Raw genomic sequence first — 23064 nt, forward strand, 5'->3', positions numbered from 1 at the left:
CTCTGAGACAAGCATGGGGACTGGTCTTGATAAATCAATGAGATTTTTATTTTCACTGAATCTCTGTTTGGGTATTGGTTAGCCTACAATTAGGGTGTGGAAATCTTAGGATGTTAGCTCTTCACTCGCTGTCACTTAGTAGCCTACTACCGACCGGTCACGTTGTACAGCGCCATATTCTCCTAACGGGAACCCTGAGGGTTTTGTTTTTCTTGGAATAGAAACACCATAATATTAATCAAATTAAGTAAGCTAAATTTAAAATCAATCCTATATACTAGGTTCTTAAATTAACATTTTCTAGTACAACCAATATTAAAAACAGTCAAATGCTTCTCAAAGATGCCTTCTGGTGGTCAAACTAGCACTAACTAGCATTAGTGTCAACAATGGCTTACATTTAAATAACGTGCCATAGAATTCTGCGACAGCCCGCAAGATGTGCTGCAGTATGACACAACTTTTAAAGGATGAACCACTGTACCACAATGACTGAAATGACTACAACACTTAAAGAGCTGCAGTTAGTTTCAAAGTGGGTGGCAAGGAATAAGTTAGTCCTAAATATTTCTAAAACATTGTATTTGGGACAAGTCATTCACTTAACCCTAAATCGTGTAATACATAATCTGGAAAATGAGCAAGTTGAGGTGACTAAACTGCTTGGAGAAACCCTGGATTGTAAACTGTCATGGTCAAAACATTGATACAACAGTAGCTAAGATGGGGAGAAGTCTGCGCATTACAAAGCACTGTTCTACCTTCTTAACAGCACTATCAACAGGGCAGGTCCTACAGGCTCTATTTTTTATTTTATTTTTTATTATTATTATTTTATTTTTATCCCCTTTTCTCCCCAATTTTTGTGGTATCCAATCGCTAGTAATTACTATCTTGTCTCATCGCTACAACTCCCGTACGGGCTCGGGAGAGACGAAGGTCGAAAGCCATGCGTCCTCCGAGGCACAACCCAACCAAGCCGCACTGCTTCTTTAACACAGCGCGCCTCCAACCCGGAAGCCAGCCGCACCAATGTGTCGGAGGAAACACTGTGCACCTGGCCCCCTTGGTTAGCGCGCACTGCGCCCAGTCCGCCACGGGAGTCGCTGGAGCGCGATGAGACAAGGAAATCCCTACCGGCCAAACCCTCCCTAACCCGGACGATGCTAGCCCAATTGTGCGTCGCCCCACGGACCTCCCGGTCGCGGCCGGTTGCGACAGAGCCTGGGGGCGAACCCAGAGACTCTGGTGGCGCAGTTAGCACTGCGATGCAGTGCCCTAGACCACTGCGCCACCCGGGAGGCCCAGGCTCTAGTTTTGTCGCACCTGGACTACTGTTCAATCCGGTGGTCAGGTACCACAAAAAAGGGACTTAGGAAAATTGCAAATGGCTCAGAACAGGGCAGCAAGGCTGGCCCTTGGATGTACGCAAAGAGCTAACATTAATTATATGCATGTCAATCTCTCCTGGCTCAAAGTGGAGCAGAGATTGACTTCATCCCTACTTGTATTTGGGAGAGGTATTGACATGTTGAATGCACCGAGCTGTCTGTTTGAACTACTGGCACACAGCTCAGACACCCATACATACCCCACAAGACATGCCACCAGATGGCTCTTCACAGTCCCCAAGTCCAGAACAGACTATGGGAGGCGCACAGCACTACATAGAGCCATGTACTTACATGAAACTCTATTCCATATAGAGTAACCGTTGCAAGAAGTACAATTAGATTTAAAATCAAGATAAAAATACACCTTATAGAAAAGCGGGGACTGTGAAGCAACACAAACATAGGCACAGACACATGCATGTAGATATGTTGTAGTGGTGGAGTAGGGGCCTGAGGGCACACGGTGTGTTGTGAAATCTGTGAATGCATTGTAATGTTTTTAAAATGGTATAAACTGCATCCCAGGAAGAGTAGCTGGGATCCATAAAGACAAATACAAATCATTTACTTTCTTTGAACGGTACTTGGTTACATATACCTCTGTTCACAGGGATGGCCTCAGAAGACCCACAACTATGGCCTGAAGAAGAGGGGCAGATTTGGCCATACTCAGGACATGCTGAAGGAACGATTGCGCCCGTCGGGAGGTGTCTATCCAGAGACTTTGCTTACAGGGAATGGAACAGAGTTGGTCTGGAACCGGCCTCGTTGCGGCGTTCCAGACTATCCTACTCAGAAGCAAGGTGGTGTCTCGGACTACCACATGCGGAAGGGGGAAACCTTTGGAGGAAAGCAGCGTCAGAAGCGATTCGTTCTCTTTGGGGGGCGCTGGGACAAGACTGACCTCAACTACAAGTAAGGGTCTTCTTCATGGGTCGCTCTAGAGTCTAGACACACTCATACATTGCTTTTTCAATGGGGTCTACTATTTTGGGGGAGTTTTCTGGGGAACTTTTATATGTGGCATGCAACTCAATATGTCACTGATGTCTTAGTAGTTTAGCCAGCATGCACAGAGATAGAAAGGCAATCCCTGTCAAGATAGACTGGTTCACTTCTACATTACACTGGCTGACAAAGGCCGCTACAGGGGGTATTTTCTTCTGAATGAAAGGTGGGTGATGGGGAAATATGTATCGTGCTGGTCCCCATCCTAACTTCTTTTATATGCTTAAAAACAGTAGTTATTTGGGTGAGATCACCCAGGTTTCAGCTACTGTGAGGAGGGAGGAGCCTTTACATTTAAAGGTCCAATGCAGCCATTTTATCTCAATATCAAATCATTTCTGGGTAACAATTCAGTAAGTTATTGTGATTATTTTAAATTAAAATGGTCAAAAAGAAACAAAAATAGCTTCTTAGCAAAGGGCAATTTTTCAAGCAAGACAATAATTTTGCTAGGACTGTCTGGGAGCGCTCAGAGTAGGGAGGGGAAAACTAGCTGTTATTGGCAGAGGTTTGGAACTCCAAATGCCAAAACTCCATCCCACCAAAACAAGCTGAAATCATAATGTTCACAATTGCACAGTATTATTCCTACCTCATAGTGTGGAAATATACAGTGCATTGGGAAATTACACAAAATTACACATTTTACACAAATATCCGCAGCGTTGAAGGTCCCCAAGAACACAGTGGCCTCCATCATTCTTAAATGGAAGAAGTTGGGAACCACCAAGACACTTTCTAGAGTTGTCCACCAGGCCAAACTGAGCAATCGGTGGAGAAGGGCCTTGGTCAAGGAGGTGACCAAGAACCCGATGGTCACTCTGACAGAGCTCCAGATTTCCTCTGTGGAGATGTGAGAAGCTTCCAGAAAGACAGCCATATCTGCATCACTCCACCAATCAGACCTTTATGGTAGTGTCTAGACAGAAGCCACTCCCCAGTAAAAGTCACATGACAGTGCACTTGGAGTTTGCCAAAAGGCACCATGAGAAACAAGATTCTCTGGCCTGAATGACAAGCGTCACATCTGGAGGAAACCAGGCACCGCTCATCACCTGGCCAATACCATCCCTACGGTGAAGCATGGTGGTGGCAACATCATGCTGTGGGGATGTTTTTCAGCAATAGGGACTGGGAGACAGGTCAGGATCAAGGGAAAGAGGAACGGAGCAAAGTACAGAGAGATCCTTGATGAAAACCTGCTTCAGGACCTTAGACTGAGGTGAAGGTTCACTTTCCAACAGGACAATGACCCTAAGCACACAGCCAAGACAACGCAGGGGTGGCTTCGGGACAAGTCTCTGAATGTCCTTGAGTAGCCCAGGCAGATCCCAGACTTAAACATCTCTAGAGAGACCTGAAAATAGCTGTGCAGCAACACTCCATCTAACCTGACAGAGCTTTAGAGGATCTGCAGAGAAGAATGGGAGAAACTCCCCAAATACAGGTGTGCCAAGTTTGTAGCGTCTCGAGGCTGTAACGGCTGCCAAAAGAGCTTCAAAGTACTGAGTAAAGGGTCTGAATACTTATATCAAAAAAGGAAATATTATTTATATAAGTAAATATGTGCAAAAATGGCTAAAAAACGATTTTTTGCATTGTCGTTATGGGGTATTGTGTATAGATTGATGAGGGGGAAAAAGCGATTTCAATACATTTTAGAATAAGGCTCTAACATAACAAAATTTGGAAGAAGTGAAGGGGTATAAATACTTTCTTGAATGCACTGTATATAAATCACAGGAAAATCCCTTTTTTACTGCACTGGGCCTTTAATCCAAAATGAAAGACATTTCAGTGATGGATAACTGACTTTGTTGTAGACTTGCAACTGCTGTCTTAAGCTCTGCTGTAGACATCAACAATATAATATGTGACCCGTTTCAAGAAACTAGGCTATGTCGCGGGTCACTACTTCACAGGAGAGCCGTTTGAACATAACCTTTAAAAAAAAAAAATTCTAAATATTGTTTTTTAGGCAACCTTCCCGTTAGCCATGATTGGCTGAGATAATGAGAGTGCTGGACATGCCGAGAGATGAGTTTGGATTGGTGCCATAACGCACGCTTCTGTCTATTTGAGCTGGTCAGTATGTGTTGGTAATCCTGTCTAATGCAGCTTTTAAAAAATGTATTGCGTAGTAAAACTGCAGAAGTGTTGCTCTCCACTTTCTGGAGTACTGAGTTTTGAAATCAGTGGAATTCGAGTGATAGCGAAGGAGATGGAAAAAAAACCTGTCTCCAGATTAAAACTTCAGACTAAGGGCAACCATGGCATTCGTGACAGGAGACGCATCCATCTATGATGTATACGGATGGGTAAGATAGTCTAGCTAGCTATATTTTAAGATATTACGTGTTTCTAATTTTGAGTTTACTGTTAGCTAGCTAACGTTAGCTGGCTGGCTCGCTAGCTAGCGTTACGTGTATGATCTTATTATTCGTATCTCAGAGCCATTTGCTTGGCTAGTAAATAGCCTAATGTTAGCTAGGTAACATTGAATCTGGTTGGTTAACGTCATGAGTTGGGATTATGGTTCATTGTTTAGCTAGCTACATGTCTTAACAAAAGACTCCACTATGCAGGTAATCATTTCGGGTGTGTTTGTCAGTTCAGTCTGGCCATCTACTCCGATTCCAGATCGCACTCGACTGAGTGTGCCAGAGCACAAAATAACTAATGAATTTACGGACGCTCAACAAACATTGAATATGGCCGGTGTCAGTAAACGTCAACAAAAAAGCGTAAATAAATTGTTGCCAGCAGCACAGTTACAGTCACCATCGCTCTGGATACATGAAAACAGTCTAACCAGCTCTGCTAGGGCGAGTAGAATGGTCAGAGTTTGGGTGGGGGCTAAAGCTTAAGAGGGTGTGAACGATGATGAATGGGTGTAGACAAAGAAGAGCTCCCCATTAGGTACCAAAACATTCAAAGGCCATTTTCTCAAAAGTGAGGTTACAAGTTTATCAACTTTCAAAGCAGAATTACTTTTCCATTGTTCCTCAAATGCAGTGTAGGATATACCATTTTGTAGCTCTGTGTCTCTGCTTTCATCCAATGTAAAAAACACAATTTCAAATGTTGCTACATAAGACCGAATCAAGGCGTTCGGTCACATATGCAATTTAGCAGACACCTTTATCCAAACCAACTTAGTCATACATGCGTACATTTTACGATTGGGTGGTCCGGGAATCAAACTCACTACCCTTGCGTTACAAGCATCATGCTCTACTAACTGAGCTACAAAGGACCTCAAAAGGAGAGGGTGCCCAGTCTTTATGATATCATTTCAAAACAAACGTAACAGAAAACTAGGAGGCACTACTTCAATTTAGTTTGGTATTTCTTTGCCTTTGAAGCATCTTTTGATTGACACGATGAACCCTGTGCCATCAGGGTCGTTTGGTCTCCTCCTTTTGGCTGCCTCGGCTCTTCCATTGCAGTTAAAAGACAGGCCTAGCCAGACATTGGCCACCCTCCTACTCCGTCATTAGGAGTCTGGCAGTCGTGACCTGAAAAACCCACAGCCATTTACAAGAGTCAGAGCACTCAAGCATGTTACAGCAGAGCAGCCCACATATTTCCCAACATCTGCACATACAGCTCAGCAGGGAGGGGGGCTGGAGAGGGGAAAGGTCAAGCTAGTAGTTACTTCCGGGAGAGTGTTATCAGAGCAGAGCCAAGAAGAATAAGTCTTTGTTGTTGCGGCACTCAATTTCCATTTCAACACTACAGTAAGTGTCACTCTTGAGAAGAAAATCTAGACGATGTAAAAACATAGAAGAGAGAAATAATGGTGTAGAATAAAAAAATAGAGAGCTCATGTTTTCATGTGAAAAATGCCATATGTATTGATCAAACGTAAAAATGTATAATTAACCACCCTTCGCCAAAGACTAAAATATTGCCTTATTAGGCATCATTACTCATGTTCCCTTTGAGGTAACCACTTACTAAGTATCCCTAAATATGGCTTCATGGTCATTTTGCTGATTGTCAACAGGTACAGAACCTCCCGTGCCCTTTACTCCCTCACACACAATCATTTCTGCACACACAGCTGAGTGGCCTCTTTTCAAGAAAGAAATGATTTACAGCACAGTAAAGGGTGTGTACTGTCCTCTGCTGGCTCATCACATTTTTTTACCTCAGGAGACACACAACATCACAGAGCGGGACCTGCATCTCTTGCCCCTCGAGCCAGCAATCAGCACTGTTGTTCCCACTGTGTTTCCCACTGTGGTTCCACTCCTCTTCTCCCACAGTGCCTGGCTGTGGTAAGGACCAAGTCGAGCGACTGACTCCAAGGGGGGGGGGGGGGTCATTACCAGGCCAGTGTTTTGCTGTCTCCTCTGTGTTGACTTTGTTGTACAAATAACGGACTGTAGCATTAGCAACACAGTGACTGTTCCATAGTAGTCTCTAACTCCTCCCAGAGCACAACTTGGAAGTGGAACTGACAGTGTTTTAATTACTTTGCAGATATGAAACAGACAATCATCATATCAGGCAAAAAGATCAAATTCCCAGTTTATGCTACAAAACCAACTTTATAAGAGGTTATAAAAATAGGTTCTATTTTACTCAGAATTCCATGGCGTACAGTAAGGCGTTGTTGGCAGAGTAGATGGATGCAGTCTAATGCATGATTAATATAATTCAACAATACATTTCTTGGTAGTCCCAAAAATATTGCTATCAAGTTGTAAATCACAGCTGGCCTGGCACATTGTTTGCTGCCTCCACCCATTCGGAATGCTCTGTTTCAGATTCAATGACTCAATATTTTGAATAAACGGACGACTGTAACTAAGGCTGGGAATGTCAATACAAGTCCCAGCAAGCACTGACAATGAAGAACCCAAAAACGAAATCTGCAACAAAACACCACGTAAAGGAAAAACATGTACACCAATTACAACATTTCAGCAGTAGCCTAGGCTGGCTACTCAACCACAATACATTGAGTGTACCATACAGCAATGCTGCATTCATTATTTATTTAGCAAGCTAAAACAGAGAGCCTAACATTAGCTATCTAATAGGAGGATGCCATGTCATTGGAGGAGTGGGTAAGTGACCGACTTTCCCCCCTCATATCGTTTCAGTGGCTACAGCTGTCATTTGCTACGGCCTGAAAACACACACTCCAGTTCAAAGTGCAGGCCTGTGTGGCAAATAGCTTATTTGCACATAGGCCTGATGTAGCTCTGATTGGCTATGGCGCATCGGTCTGCGTAGACTCCGGTCTTGGACAAGACAGATGTTTTGTTTACGGCAGTGTCTATTAAATGTCCAAACCCACGGCCGCCTTCCCACTCTATATTGCTGTAGAATTTTCACAAATGCCTTACTATACAGTACCAGTCAAAAGTTTGGACACAGCTACTCATTCCAGGGTTTTTCTTTATTTTTTACTATGTATAAAAGTAGAGAAGACATCAAAACTATGAAATAACACATATGGAATCATCTAGTAAGCAAAAAAGTGTTAAACAAATATATTTGAGATTCTTCAAAGTGACCACCTGTCACGCCCTGGCCTTAGTATTCTTTGTTTCCTTTATTATTTTAGTTAGGTCAGGGTGTGACATGGGGAAGGTATGTGTTTTTGTATTGTCTAGGGTGGTTGTATGGTTTAGGGGGTTAAGTAGAGTAGATGGGTTTGTGTTTAGTGTAGGTGTCTAGCTGTGTCTATGGTTGCCTGAATGGTTCTCAATCAGAGACAGATGTCATTAATTGTCTCTGATTGGGAGCCATATTTAAGACAGCCATAGGCACTAGGTTAATGTGGGTAATTGTCTATGTTGTACGTTTGTAGCTTGTGTGTGCACTTACGTCTATAGCTTCACGATCGTTTGTTGTTTTGTTTCAGTTTGTTAAAGTGTTCGTTGCGTGTTTTTTCCTTTCTCTAAAATAAAAGAGAATGTATTTTGCACACGCTGCGCCTTGGTCCACTCTCTCTCAGCAAGACGATCGTGACACCACCCTTTGCCTTGATGACAACTTTGCACACTCTTGGCATTCTCTCAGCCGGCTTCATGAGGTAGTCACCTGGAATGCATTTTAATTAATAGGTGTGCCTTGTTAAAAGTTCATTTGTGGAATTTCTTTCCTTCTAAATGCATTTGAGCCAATCAGTTGTGTTGTGACAAGATAGGGTTATCTTCTGTATACCATCCATATTTGGTAAAAGATCAAGTCCATATTATGGCAAGAACAGCTCAAATAAGAAAAGAGAAACAACAGTCCATCATTACTGTAAGACATGAAGGTCAGTCAATCCGGAAAATGTCAAGAACTTTGAAAGTTTCTTAAAGTGCAGTCGCAAAAACCATCAAGCCCTTTGATGAAACTGGCTCTCATGAGGACCGCCACAGGAAAGGAAGACCCAGAGTTACTTCTGCTACAGAGGATAAGTTCATTAGAGTTACCTGCCTCAAATGTCAGCCCAAATAAATGCTTCAGAGTTCATGTAACAGACACAGATCAACATCAACAGAGGAGACTGCGTGAATCAGGCCTTCATTTTAATTTAATTTAACCTTTATTTAACCAGGAAGGGCTCATTGAGATTTAAAATCTCCTTTCAAGAGCGTCCTGGCCAAGATAGGCAGCACCAAGTCATTACAAAAATTACAGACAAAATGAAAAACTACAAGTAATCTAGTAAAAACCATTGAATTCACAAGAGTACAACAATATCAAAAACAGCAAATTAAAAACATTGACAGGTCAGGGAATCAGCCTCAAAATCCTTCATCAGTGATTTAAAAAGTTCTTCCAGTTTAAAATTATTTTGTAAGGTGTTCCAAGACGATGGAGCAGAGTACATAAACGACCTTTTACCAAATTCAGTTCGGACATTTGGAACAGTTGGCCATATAAAGTCTAGCGAACGAAGAGAGTACCCACCACATTTCTGAACAATAAAAATGCCCAAATAAAAAGGTAGTAAACTCAAAATGGCTTTCATGGTTGAATTCATGGTCGAATTGCTGCAAAGAAACCACTACTAAAGGGCACCAATAATGTCACGCTGGTATGAAAGGGATCGGGAGACAGGCACAGGAATGCGTAATAGGGTTTTTTATTTCCCAAATGACAGCTTGCCGTGTAAAGGCACGTGGAGGAAGACCAAACACGTATACAAAACACAGGGGAGAAACCCAAATAAAAGAGCGAGGAGTACCTCGAATAAATACACGATTGCATAATGATTATCCCACGGGACGAGACCCGTAATCATCTGCACAATATACCTGGCACGAAAGCCAAAACAATATAGCACAGGTACTCACACGACCAACGGACATTGGACCTATAATCAACAGGACAATGGTGAACAAAGGGTACACTTACACAATTACTAATCAAATAGGAATAGGGACCAGGTGTGCGTAATGACAGTTCTGGAGGAATCCGTGACAAATAAGGAGAGACTTGCTTGGGCCAAGAAACACAAGCAATGGACATTAGATCGGTGGAATTCTGTCCTTTGATCTGATGAATCCAAATTTGAGATTTTTGGTTCCAACCGCCATGTCGATGTGAGATGCAGAGTAGGTGAATTGGATGATCTCCGCATGTGAGGTTCCCACCGTGAAGCACGAAAGAGGAGGTGTGATGGTGTGGGGGTGCTTTGCTGGTGACAGTTGGTTATTTATTTAGAATTCAAGGCACACTTAACCAGCAAGGCTACCACAGCATTCTGCAGCAAAAGGCCATCCCATCTGGTTTGCGCTTAGTGGGACTATCATTTATTTTTCAACAGGACAACGACCCAACACCTCCAGGCCGTGTAAGGGCTATCTGACTAAGAAGGAGTTGCATCAGATGACCTGGCAATCACATGACATCAACCCAGTTGAGATGGTTTGGGATAACCACAGAGTGGAGGAAAAGCAGCCAACTAGTGCTCAGCATGTGGGAACTACTTCAAGACTGTTGGAAAAGCATTCCAAGTGAAGCTGGTTGAGAGAAAGTCAAGAGTGTGCAAAGCTGTCATCAAGGCAAAGGGTGGCTACTTTGAAGAATCTAAAATATAACATATTTTGATTTGCTGAACACTTTTTTGTTTACTACATGATTCTATATGTGTTATGTCATAGTTTTGATGTATTCACTATTAGTCTACATTGTAGAAAATAGTCCAAATAAAGAAAAACCCTTGAATGAGCATGTTTGTGCAAACTTTTGACTGGTACTGTACGTCGTTCCCCAAAACGTCATACATTCATGAAAATGACCATATCTAAGTGCTTGATTGTTATATTTTTTAAAGGTGTCATATTCTTTCTGAAGGTGTATATGATTTTAATAAGATTTCATGTTGTTAAACACTATCAGTTCCACTTTAATGGGAGTCTGCTCCAGGCGTCAGGTGCTGTAGGTGGAATCGGGCCCCGGCATGCATCACCCTCGTAGGTTTAGGGAGTTTTATTTAGGTAGAGTGGGGTTATACAGTGACAGCACAACCTGGTCTCTCCTGTCTGGGCATGCATGTAGGGCCTCCACACAATGAGACACAATCAATTTCTCTAATGCACCCAACTACCCACACAAGCCATTATGAAATCTAAAATGAAGAATGAAAGTGATAGCCCCCATGGCTGGTATTAAGGGAGGTAGGAGAGAAAATGTCTGCAGGGCAGGGGGGGCAACGGATTGCGAATGAAAGAGGAAGTGGATAATGGCACGAGATGGAGATTGAGACAAAACATGTCACGGTTGTGTAAATGTCCTCCATAGGGTAGTAGCCTGGGGAAAACAAGCGCTGCCCTTTCTGTCTGTCAACGCCTGTCATAATAATGCAGGTCTTAATGTTTGGAAGCACAAACAACCTCAGTCAACTCTCCCTTTAGCCTTCTCTGGTAATCCACATCAACTGTGAACAAGTGAAGTTATGTTGCTATGTACTGCACATGACCTATGCCTTGAATTATGAATCCGAATACATGATTATGAATAAAGGGTGTTGGTTGGTTAGTTGGGTCAGTATGCAAGAACCTCTATCTCATAGTCTTTTTTCATGTTGCTGTATACGAACCATGCCATCATGGTGTCAGTTGATCTGCCATTGTGCAGACAGTTGAGCTACTCCATAGATCCCATTCAGCAACGTATGATATCAGATTCCTTTGTCAGCTCCAACCCGCCAGTCAAGCTGGGCAGCTTCAGACTGAGCTTTGCGCCCAGTTTACTGCAGCCTCTCTCTCACAACAGCCAGATTATCCCGGGCCGAGGCCAGGGTCACCTCGTGCCCATAAAGCAACCAGAGAAATGCCCCCTGCAAAAGAGGATTATGGGTAGAACACAAAGTTGCCAATCACACCGGTGGTCCCTGACACAAGTGTGTGTGTGTTGCAGGATTATGCGCTTCCCTTGGCAACTGAGTAAGGAGAAAGTGCGTCGAATCCTACAGGAGGCGCTGCTTGTGTGGAGTGACGTCACGCCCCTGAAGTTCACCGAGGTCAGCAGTGGGAGAGCTGATATCATCATCGACTTCACCAGGTAATCATCATACTAGGTGATAGATGTTCTAAGTTTGTATTTGTGCATTTTGGGCGTTGTGGTCAGAGGCGAAAACAACTTGTGTCTGCTAACACTAGGAGAACCTGAGGCATCCAAAATGCCAGGCTTGGGATCAAGATCAACTCTTTTTCAACTCACTTATTTCAGGAAATCAATAGAAAGTTTAGGAAATGAAGACAAAAATGCCCCATCAATTAGTATGACAGTTTTTAAATATACTTTCAATATACCAGCATAACTGCATGCCTCAACTAGAAATTAATCACAGTATTTGCACACATCAGCACTGCCATACAGTATACAGTACCAGTCAAATGTTTGGACACACCTACACGTTCAAGGGTTTCTTTATTTTTACTTTTTTCTACAATGTAGAATAAAAGTGAAGACATCCAAACTATGAAATAACACATATGGAATCATGAAGTAAACAAAAGTGTTAAACAAATCAAAATATATTTGAGATTCTTCAAAGTAGCCACCCTTTGCCTTGATGACAGATTTGCACTCTTGGCATTCTCTCAACCAGCTTCATGAGGAATGCTTTTCCAACAGTCTTGAAGGAGTTTCCACATATGCCGAGCACTTGGTGGCTGCTTTTCCTTCACTCTGTGGTCCAATACATCGCAAACCATCTCAATTGGGTCGAGGTCGGGTGATCGTGGAGGCCAGGTCAACTGATACAGCACTCCACTTTCCTTGGTCAAATAGCCCTTACACAGCCTGGAGGTGTGTTGGGTCATTGTCCTGTTGAAAAAAAAATTATAGTCCCACTAAGCGCGAACCAGATGGGATGGCGTATCCCTGCAGAATGCTGTGGTAGCCATGCTGGTTAAGTGTGCCTTGAATTCTAAATAAATCACAGACAGTGTCATCAGTAAAGCACCCGCACACCATCACACCTCCTCATCCGTGCTTCACAGTGGGAACCACACATGCGGAGATCTGTTTACCTACTCTGGGTCTCACAAAGACATGGCGGTTGGAACCAAAAATCTCAAATTTGGACTCATCAGATCAAAAGGACAGAATTCCACCGATCGAATGACCATTGCTCGTGTTTCTTGGCCCAAGCAAGTCTCTTATTGGTGTCCTTTAGTAGTGGTTTCTTTGCAGCAATTCAACCATGAATGCCTGATTCACACAGTCTCCTCTGAACAGTTGATGTTGAGATGTGTCTGTTACTTGAACTCTGAAGCATTTATTTGGGCTGCAATTTCTGAGGCTGGTAACTCTAATGAACGTATCCTCTGTAGCAGAGGTAACTTTGGGTCTTCTTTTCCTGTGGCGGTGCTCATGAGAGCCAGTTTCATACTAGTGCTTGATGGTTTTTGCGACTGCACTTTAAGAAACTTTCAAAGTCCTTGACATTTTCCGGATTGACTGACCTTCATGTCTTACAGTAATGATGGACTGTCGTTTGTCTTTGCTTATTTGAGCTGTTCTTGTCATATTTGAGCTGTATCTTTCTTCTGTATACCGCCCCTACCTTGTCACAACACTACTGATTGGCTCAAATGCATTAAGACTGAAATTAACTTTTAGCAAGGCACACCTATTCATGTTCATCTCCAGGAAACAGAACGTGTCTCCTTCCTGAGCGGTATGACGGCCGCGTGGTCCCATGGTGTTTATACTTGTGTACAATTGTTTGTACAGATGAACGTGGTACCTTCAAGCATTTGGAAATTGCTCCCAAGGATGAACCAGACTTGTGGAGGTCTACAATTTATTTTCTGAGGTCTTGGATGATTTCTTTTGATTTTCCCATGATGTCAAGCAAAGAGGCACTGAGTTTGAAGGTAGGCCTTGAAATACATCCACAGGTACACCTCCAATTGACTCAAACGATGTCAATTAGCCTATCAGAAGCTTCTAAAGCCATGACATCATTTTCTGGAATTTTCCAAGCTGTTTAAAAGCACAGTCAACTTAGTGTATGTTAATAACCTCTCTTTGATAGGGTCTAGTTTCATGATTTTCCGCCTGACTGACTTGCCCAAAGTAACCTGCCTGTTACTCAGGCCCAGAAGCCAGAATGTGCATATAATTGGTAGCACTGGATAGAATACACTTTGAAGTGTCTAAAACTGTTAAAATAATGTCTGAGTCTATAACAGAATTGATATGGCAGGTGAAAATCTGAAGAAAATCCAACCGGGAAATATATTTATTTGAGTTCCCAGGCTCTTATAATGGAAACCTATTGTTTCTATGTAAATCCAGATTGCAATTCCTATGGCTTCCACTAGATGTCCATCTTTATTCAAGGTTTCAGTCTTGTTTTTTGAAAAACAAGCAAGAATATTGAGTTTGTGTGAAGAGCACCGGAACAATATCAGTCTTTCGGCGCTCGAGGGAGAGGGTGCGCGCTTACTAATATTTCTTTCCTATTGAACATACTACTTTCCGTATGAAATATTAGAGTTTATTTACATTTTAGAGTACCTGAGGATTAAATAGAAATGTCGTTTGACTTTTTTGAATGAAGTTTAGCGGTAGCTTTTTGGACTCCTTTGTCTGCATGTTGAATGAGTGCATTACTGAAATCGATGGCGCCAACTAAACTGACTTTTTGGGGTATAAAGAAGGATTTCATCTAACAAAACGACCATTCATGTTGTAGCTGGGACCCTTGAGATTGCAAACAGGAAGATCTTCAAAAGTAAGTGATTTATTTAATTGCTATTTGCGATTTTTTGAAGCCTGTGCTGGTTGAAAAATATGTTGATGTGGGGCACTGTCCTCAGACAATTGCATGGTATGCTTTCGCCGTGAAGCCTATTTGAAATCGGACAACGCAGTTAGATTAACAAGAATTTAAGCTTTAGAATTATATAAAATAATTGTATGTTCATGAATGTTTAATATTACGATCATTTATTTGAATTGCACAACTTCCAATTTCCTTGGATGTTGTCGGCTGATGTCCCGCTAGCTTCAACTGTATGTCTTATATCACTTACCTGACTCTGAGCTGTGATGCATTCAACCATCACAACAACTATTGACAGCACATAGGAGACCCAGACGCAGACACAGGAGGCAGATGGTTTGAGTCTCTGATATTTTTTGTACAACAAAGCGGCAGGCAAGAGGCAGGTCGAGGACAGCCAAAAGTTCATAAACCAGGTCAGAGTCCAACGGTACAGGGTGGCAGGCAGGCTCGAGGTCAGGGCAGGCTGAATGGTCAGGCAGGACGGCTTAGTGTCATGGCAGGCAAGAGGTCAAAACCGGGAGGACTAGAAAAAAACCAGGAACTTGGAAAACACGCTGGTAAGCTTGACAAGACGAACTGGTAACAGACAAACAGAGAACACAGGTATAAATACACTGGGGATAATGGGGAAGATGGGCAACACCTGGAGGGGGTGGAAACAAGCACAAAGACAGGTGAAACAGATCAGGGTGTGACATAGACAGGTGAAGCTGTCATCTTATTAGACAAAATCACAAGGACTTTTTTTAAAGGAGTTAAGTGATTAGAGATGGTTGGACAGATAATCTGCTCTGATGTTGGACATTCATACAGCTATGAGAAGGTGAGATAAGGGATGTTATCTGTTAAGAAAACTGGTGGAAGTAAGGGAGGGGTGTTACAGCTAGTATGGGTGTAAAATGTGTAACAGGCCAACAGCAGTGTTCAGTTATCTCAGTCAAATCACCAACCTTGGGTGCGATTTCTATTTACTCAATCCAATCCAAAAATGTGATACATGTACTGTGTGTATGAATTGATGAATGGTCAGTTATTTTCAAAGAAAGTTTCCATAATTCCTGAATTGAATTTCCAATCCAGACCCTGAATTCACCAACTCAGTTAAACTGAGGTGAATTGACCCCAACCCTGCCCGTCACTCACCCATGTCTACAATTGACCCCAACCCTGCCCGTCACTCACCCATGTCTACAATACAGATGTAGGATCTTAATTGAATCACTGTTTTGTTCCTGAGAATTGTCCTGCACAGCCAGAAAGGAAAACTTGTAGTGTGTTCAATGTTTAAAAGTTTTCTAAAGTTTGTAATTTCAACTTCAAAATGCCCATGAATTATAATCCACATAATAATTCACATTTCTTGCTGTGGCAGGATTATTTTCCTGCTGTAGCAAACTGGCTCTAATTAACATCCTAGGTCTGTAAGCCATGCCATGCTTCAGGGTGGATCCCCCCCCCCCCCCCTCACACTCTTCAACCTGCACTTGAATGTTACAAAGCAGGACTTGTTTGCTGCGGTTTATGTGAATGAACGTCCTCGGGGCAAACTTTTTCCACCCTCATCTGATTTTTTGTTCTGGCACGAGCACAACAGAATTATATTCCCTTGTCTTAAATGACTGTATCCACCTACACACCAGACCTACAGTGCCTTCAGAAAGTATTCATACCACTTGACTTATTCCACAGTTTGTTGTCAAAAGGCAAAATGGTTTAAATATATATTTTTCTCACCCATCTACACATAATACTCCATAATGACAAAAAGGAAACAGGTTTTTAAACATTTTTGCAAATGTATTACAAATACAAAACAGAAATACCTTATTTACATAAGTATTCAGACACTTTGCTATGAGACTCGAAATTGAGCTCAGGTGCATCCTGTTACCATTGATCATCTTTGAGATGTTTCTACAACTTGATTGGAATCCACCTGTGGTAAATTCAATTGATTGGACATGATTTGGAAAGGCACACACCTGTCTATATAAAGTCCCACAGTTGAAGACAAGAGTGCATGTCAGAGCAAAACCAAGCCATGAGGTTGAAGGAATTGTCCGTAGAGCTCCGAGACAGGATTGTGTCGAGGCACAGATCTGGGAAGAGTACCAAAAAATATCTGCAGCATTGAAGGTCCCTAAGAACACAGTGGCCTACATCATTGTTAATGAGTTTTGAACCACCAAGACTCTTCCTAGAGCTGGCCGCCCGAGGAAAACTGAGCAATCGGGGGAGAAGGGCCTTGGTCAGGGAGGTGACCAAGAGCATGATAGTCACTCTGACAGAGCTCATCTGTGGAGACGGGAGAAACTTCCAGGACACCCATCTATGCAGTACTCCACTAATCAGGCCTTTATGGTAGAGTGGCCAGACGGAAGCCACTCCTCAATAAAAGGCACATGACAGCCCGCTTGAAGTTTGCCAAGCATCACGTCTGGAGGAAACCATCACTGCTCATCACCTGACCAATACCATCCCTACGGTGAAGCATGGGGGTGGCAGCATCATGCTGTGGGGATGTTTTTCAGTGGCAGGGACTGGGAGATTAGTCAGGATTGAGGGAAAGACAAACGGAGCAAAGTACAGAGAGATCCTTGATGAAAACCTGCTCCAGAGCGCTCAGGACCTCAGACTGGGCCGAAGGTTCACCTTCCAACAGGACAACAACCCTAATCACACAGCCAAGACAATGCAGGAGTGGCTTCGGGACAAGTCTCTAAATGTCCTTGAGTGGCCCGGCCAGAGCCCGGACTTGAACCCGATCGAACATTACTGGAGAGACCTGCAGCAATACTCCCCGATCCAACCTGACAGAGCTTGAGAGGATCTGAAGAGAAGAATGGGAGAAACTCCCCAAATACAGGTGTGCCAAGCTTCTAGCATCACACTCAAGAAGACTAGAGGCTGTAATCGCTGCCAAAGGTGTTTCAACAAAGTACTGAGTAAAGGGTCTGAATACTTATGTAAATGTTATAGTTCAGTTTTTTATTTGTAATACATTTGCGCACATTTCTATAAACCTACTTTCCGAATGCACTGTAAGTATTCACACCCCTGAGTCAATACATGTTAGAATCATATTTGGCAGTGATTACAGCTGTGAGACTTTCTGGGTAATTCACCTGAATTTTACAATATTTGTACATTAGTCTTTTAAAAATCCTTTGTTCTCTGTTAAGTTTGTTGTTGATCATTGCTCGACAGCCATTCTCAAGTTTTGTCATAGAATTTCAATCTGATTTAATTAAGGCAAAACTATAACTAGGCCTCTCAATGTCATCTTGGTAAGCAACTTGTGTTTTAGGTTATTGTTCTGCTGAAAGGTGATTTTGTCTCCCAGTGTCCGACTGAACCAGGTTTTCCTCTAGGATTTTGCCTGTGCTTAGCTTTATTCCATTTATTTCATCCCAACAGTGCTGATGACAGGCCTCCCCTGACATGATGCAGCCACCACCATGCTTAAAAATATAAAGAGTGGGACTCAGTGATATGTTGTGTTGGATTTATTTTTTACAGTATTACTTTAGTGCCTTAATGCAAACAGGATGCATGTTTTGGAATAATTTTATTCTGTACAGTCTATCTTCTTTTCACTCTGTCATTTAGGTTACTATTGCGGAGTATTGACAATGTTGTTGATCCATCCTCAGTTTTCTCCTATCACAGCCAGTAACTGTTTAAAGGTCACCATTTGCCTCATGGTGAAATCCCTGGGCGGTTTTCTTCCTCTCCGGCAACTGAGTTAGGAAGGACGCCTGTATCTTTGTGGTGACTGGGTGTATTGATACACCATCCAAAGTGTAATTAATAATTTCACCATGCTTAAAGGAATATTCAACGTCTTCTTTTTTATTTTTTATCCATCTACCAATAGGTGCCCTTCTTTGCGAGACATAGGAAAACGTCCCTGGTCTTTGTTTGAATCTGTGTTTGAAATGAACTGCTTGATTGAGGGACCTTACAGATAATTGTATATGTGGGGTACAGAGATGGGGTAGTCTTTTAAAAAGCATGTTATACACTACTATTGAGTGAGTCCATGCAACATATTATGTGACTTGTAAAGCACATTTTTATTCCTATTTAGGCGTGCCATAATAAAGAGGGTGAATACTTATTGACTCAAGACATTTGAGCTTTTCATTTTTTATTAATTTAGAAACATTTCTAAAAACATAATTCGACTTTGGCATTATGGGGTATTGTGTGTGGGCCAGGGACACATTCTAAATTGAATCTATTTGAAATACTGACTGCGATGACAGCATTACTTTGATCAGTTACTGTACAGAAGGTCCAATGGAGCCTACTTGAACATCTGAGCCGAGAACCCAGCAAATAGTCAGTGTCAATTTCCACTTCTAGTGAATCTTAATTCATCTCAAAATGGATACATCCCTGGTACGTACAGTACAAACTTAATAACAAACACGTGAATCAGATTTGTACGGAGCCCCTAAAGTGATGTTATGACTTTTGAAGTGGTCATGAGGTGAACTTTGTCTTAAACAAATGGGTGACCACCTTGCCTTGTGCCTCTGTTTGTTGTGTAGGTACTGGCATGGTGACAACCTGCCCTTTGATGGTCCTGGAGGCATTCTGGCTCATGCCTTTTTTCCCAGAACTCACCGGGCAGGCGACATCCACTTTGACTATGACGAGAGTTGGACTGTGGGCAACAGCATGGGTGAGTGAATAGCATAAATAAGCAATTTACGATTCTATAGGTACAGATGTAGGATCTTATTTTGATCACCCTGTTGCAGGATACATTTCCTGGACATTTAAAACTTGTAGTGTATTTGAGGTTTAAAAAGGCTTCTGAAGTTTGTCATTTCCACTTAGAAATATTTGACTTGATTTTACATTATGACAACCCCTACAAAAATGGCCATTCATTATAATCCAAATAATAATTAACATTTATTGTTGCTGCAGGATTATCTTCTTTCTGTTGCAAAATTTATCAAATTAGGATCCTACATCTGTAGTAGTTTAAAAGGGAAGATACTGAATAAACACTGCCAAAGATACTGCAAAGTTACTGCCTAAATCTTGCTCAGGAAAGTTTGTTTAAAGCCCTCTGTCTCACAGTCACTGTCCTATGTCCCATGGTGGTCCCTCAGGCACGGACCTCTTGCAGGTGGCGGCCCATGAGTTTGGCCACGTTCTCGGCCTCCAGCACTCCCTGGTCGACCGAGCCGTCATGTCTCCCTTCTACAGCTTCTCATACCCGTTGGAGCTGAGTGACGATGACAAGCAGGGCATCCAATACCTGTACGGCCCACCGCGGAAAGCCACGCCTGTCATCACAGAGACCAATGAGATCGAAACCACTGTGGTGAGGACAAAACATGAATAGAAGTTCAACTTATTAGTGATCACATCCATTGTTGGTAACATACACAGTGCCTTCAGAAAGTATTCACACCCCTTGACTTGTACACATTTTGTTGTGTTACAAAGTGGGATTAAATTGTCAATGATCTACACAACATACTCTGTAATGTCAAAGTGGAAGTAACATTTTAACAAAATGAAAGTCAAGGGGTGTGAATACTTTCTCAAGATACTGTAGGTAGACACTGAAACATTATCTGGCTCATTCGCAATGCTTGTTTCAGTGGCCCAATTCATTCTCTTGACAAAAGTTAAGATTCAAGAAAGTGTCTTGCCTTCCAATAGGCTGAGTTGAGCTTCCGCCATATTGCTTTTGCATGACAACCTGTGCTCACTGTGGGTCTCTCTCGCCATGACTTGGCCACAGCCGGACCCCTGCAGGACTAACTTTGATGCAGTGTCCATGATCAGAGGTGAGCTGTTCTTCTTCAAGTCCTGCTATGTGTGGCGTATCCGCGACGGCCGACTGCAGGCGGGGTACCCGGCGCTAGCAACGCGCCACTGGAGGGGGATCCCCAATAACATCGATGCAGCCTACGAAGACAAGACTGGAAACAGCTGGTTCTTCCAGGGTGGGTTCCACCATAAAAACAGAATAGCTGCCATACTATGGGGGCCTTTACCCATTCGAGTAAGTCTATGTCTGTGGACTCCACCGCTCTGTTGGTAGCAGTTGCTTTTAAGAGCTGATATTTGGAAGGCATGGTAAGGTGTACAGAAGTAGGTCGTCCAAGGGCAATAAGTCCAAGTTGTCCTGATGGTGGCGCTGAACTGCCATAGGGTTTGAAACAAGGCTGCTTGCAGCTATATATTTTTTTTTTGAAAGGAGATAGTATTTTGTAGCAAATATGGTAGGGGTAAAGAAAGGAAGGGCACAGACAGGAGAGGCCCAAGGTGAGACTTGCCCCTTTGCCAGGTGGTATGTACGATAGCAACGTCCAGAGTCGGCAGTTTAGACTGCTATACCAGACTCTGGTACATTGGTAGCAGTTCTGAGTAGGACCGAAAGTGTGCACTTTGAGAGCCATTTTAATGAAAGTTAAGTTAGGTCAAACTTCTAAAATGAAAGTATTGGACAGCAGATCACCAGGGGGAAAATATGCAGAAGGGCTCAGCCAGTGTTTGGGTGGGTAAATTTAAGTCCGCAGCTCCTACAAACAGCAGCAGTAGGGAGGGAGATGAAACATAGCAGTAGGTCCATTCACCAGGTGAAGGTTTCAGCCTGGTTCCTGTGACCCATCATCTGCTTAGCACAAAAGTTGCCCCTACAAACTGATACAGGGTCAGATATTATTCCATCCCACAAAAAGTTTACATTACAATTGGGAGTAGAATAATCTTTTCCTAGATCTGTTTCTTAAAAGACATGGGCAATGTTAGGTGTGTTCTCATTTGTGTCTTCTGTGTGTGACATCATTAACAGGTGACAGTTACTGGGTGTTTGACGCAGAGAGGAAGATCACAGGCCCGGACTCGTTGAGTCGGCTGGGCCTCCATGTGTCGGACATCCAGGCAGCCCTCATGTGGGGCGAGGACAAGGCCCAGAAGACTTACCTCTTCAAGTCGGGCACCTACTGGCGCTTCAGCCCCCTGGAGAACCGGGTAGATACAGCCCACCCACGCAGCATGCAGGATTGGGGGGGCATCCCCATGGACATCGACGCTGCCTTCCAGGACCAATATGGTGAGAGTCGTACTTCCATTACTGTAAGAAGAAAAGATAAGTTAATAATGTATTTTCAGCAAACTTAACATGTGTAAATATTTGTATGAACATAACAAGATTCAACAACTAAGACATAAACTGAACGAGTTCCACAGACATGTGACTAACAGAAGTGGAATAATGTGTCCCTGAACAAAGGGGGGGGTCAAAATCAAAAGTAGCGGTCAGTATCTGGTGTGGCCACCAGCTGCATTAAGTACTGCAGTGCATCTCCTCCTCATGGACTGCACCAGATCTGCCAGTTCTTGCTGTGAGATGTTACCCCACTCTTCCACCAAGGCACCTTCACGTTCCCGGACATTTCTGGGGGGAATGGCCCTAGCCCTCACCCTCCGATCCAACAGGTCCCAAACGTGCTAAATGGGATTGAGATCCGGGCTCTTCGCTGGCCATGGCAGAACACTGACATTACTGTCTTGCAGGAAATCACGCACAGAACGAGCAGTATGACTGGTGGCATTGTCATGCTGGAGGGTCATGTCAGGATGAGCCTGCAGGAAGGGTACCACATGAGGGAGGATGAGGTCTTCCCTGTAACGCACAGCGTTGAGATTGCCTGCAATGACAACAAGCTCAGTCCGATGATGCTGTGACACACCGCCCCAGACCATGACGGGCCCTCCACCTCCAAATCGATCCCGCTCCAGAGTACAGGCCTTGGTGTAAACCTCATTCCTTCGACGATAAGCACAAATCCGACCATCACCCCTGGTGAGACAAAACCACGACTCATCAGTCAAGAGCACTTTTTGCCATTCCTGTCTGGTCCAGCGATGGTGGGTTTGTGCCCATAGGCGACGTTGTTGCCGGTGATTTCTGGTGAGGACCTGCCTTACAACAGGCCTACAAGCCCTCAGTCCAGCCTCTCTCAGCCTATTGCGGACAGTCTGAACACTGTTGGAGGGATTGTGCGTTCCTGGTGTAACTCGGGCAGTTGTTGCCATCCTGTACCTGTCCCGCAGGTGTGATGTTCGGATGTACCGATCCTGTGTAGGTGTTGTTACACGTGTTCTGCCACTGCGAGGACGATCAGCTGTCCTTCCTGTCTCCCTGTAGCGCTGTCTTAGGCGTCTCACAGTACGGACATTGCAATTTATTGCCCTGGACACATCTGCAGTCCTCATGCCTCCTTGCAGCATACCTAACGCATGATGAGCATGGACCTGGGTATCTTTCTTTTGGTGTTTTTCAGTCAGTAGAAAGGCCTCTTTAGTGTCCTAAGTTTTCATAACTGTGACCTTAATTGCCTACTGTCTGTAAGCTGTTAGTATCTT

General features: G+C 43.3%; 1 protein-coding gene across 1 annotated transcript in view; it reads left to right on the forward strand.

Annotated features, from left to right (window-relative positions):
- Window positions 1-1798: 1798 nt before the first annotated feature.
- LOC129863628 (stromelysin-3-like) overlaps window positions 1799-23064 on the forward strand; it is a 29840-nt gene continuing 8574 nt past the window's right edge. Inside the window, exons 1-6 of the mRNA XM_055935751.1 lie at window positions 1799-2309; window positions 11778-11921; window positions 19218-19351; window positions 19791-20005; window positions 20432-20636; window positions 21488-21748. Coding sequence (XP_055791726.1) covers window positions 2071-2309; window positions 11778-11921; window positions 19218-19351; window positions 19791-20005; window positions 20432-20636; window positions 21488-21748 — 1198 coding nt within the window. The 5' untranslated portion in view covers window positions 1799-2070. The remainder of the gene's footprint in view (window positions 2310-11777; window positions 11922-19217; window positions 19352-19790; window positions 20006-20431; window positions 20637-21487; window positions 21749-23064) is intronic.

This window comes from Salvelinus fontinalis, chromosome 10, assembly GCF_029448725.1.
Source record: "Salvelinus fontinalis isolate EN_2023a chromosome 10, ASM2944872v1, whole genome shotgun sequence".
Lineage (NCBI taxonomy): Eukaryota > Metazoa > Chordata > Actinopteri > Salmoniformes > Salmonidae > Salvelinus > Salvelinus fontinalis.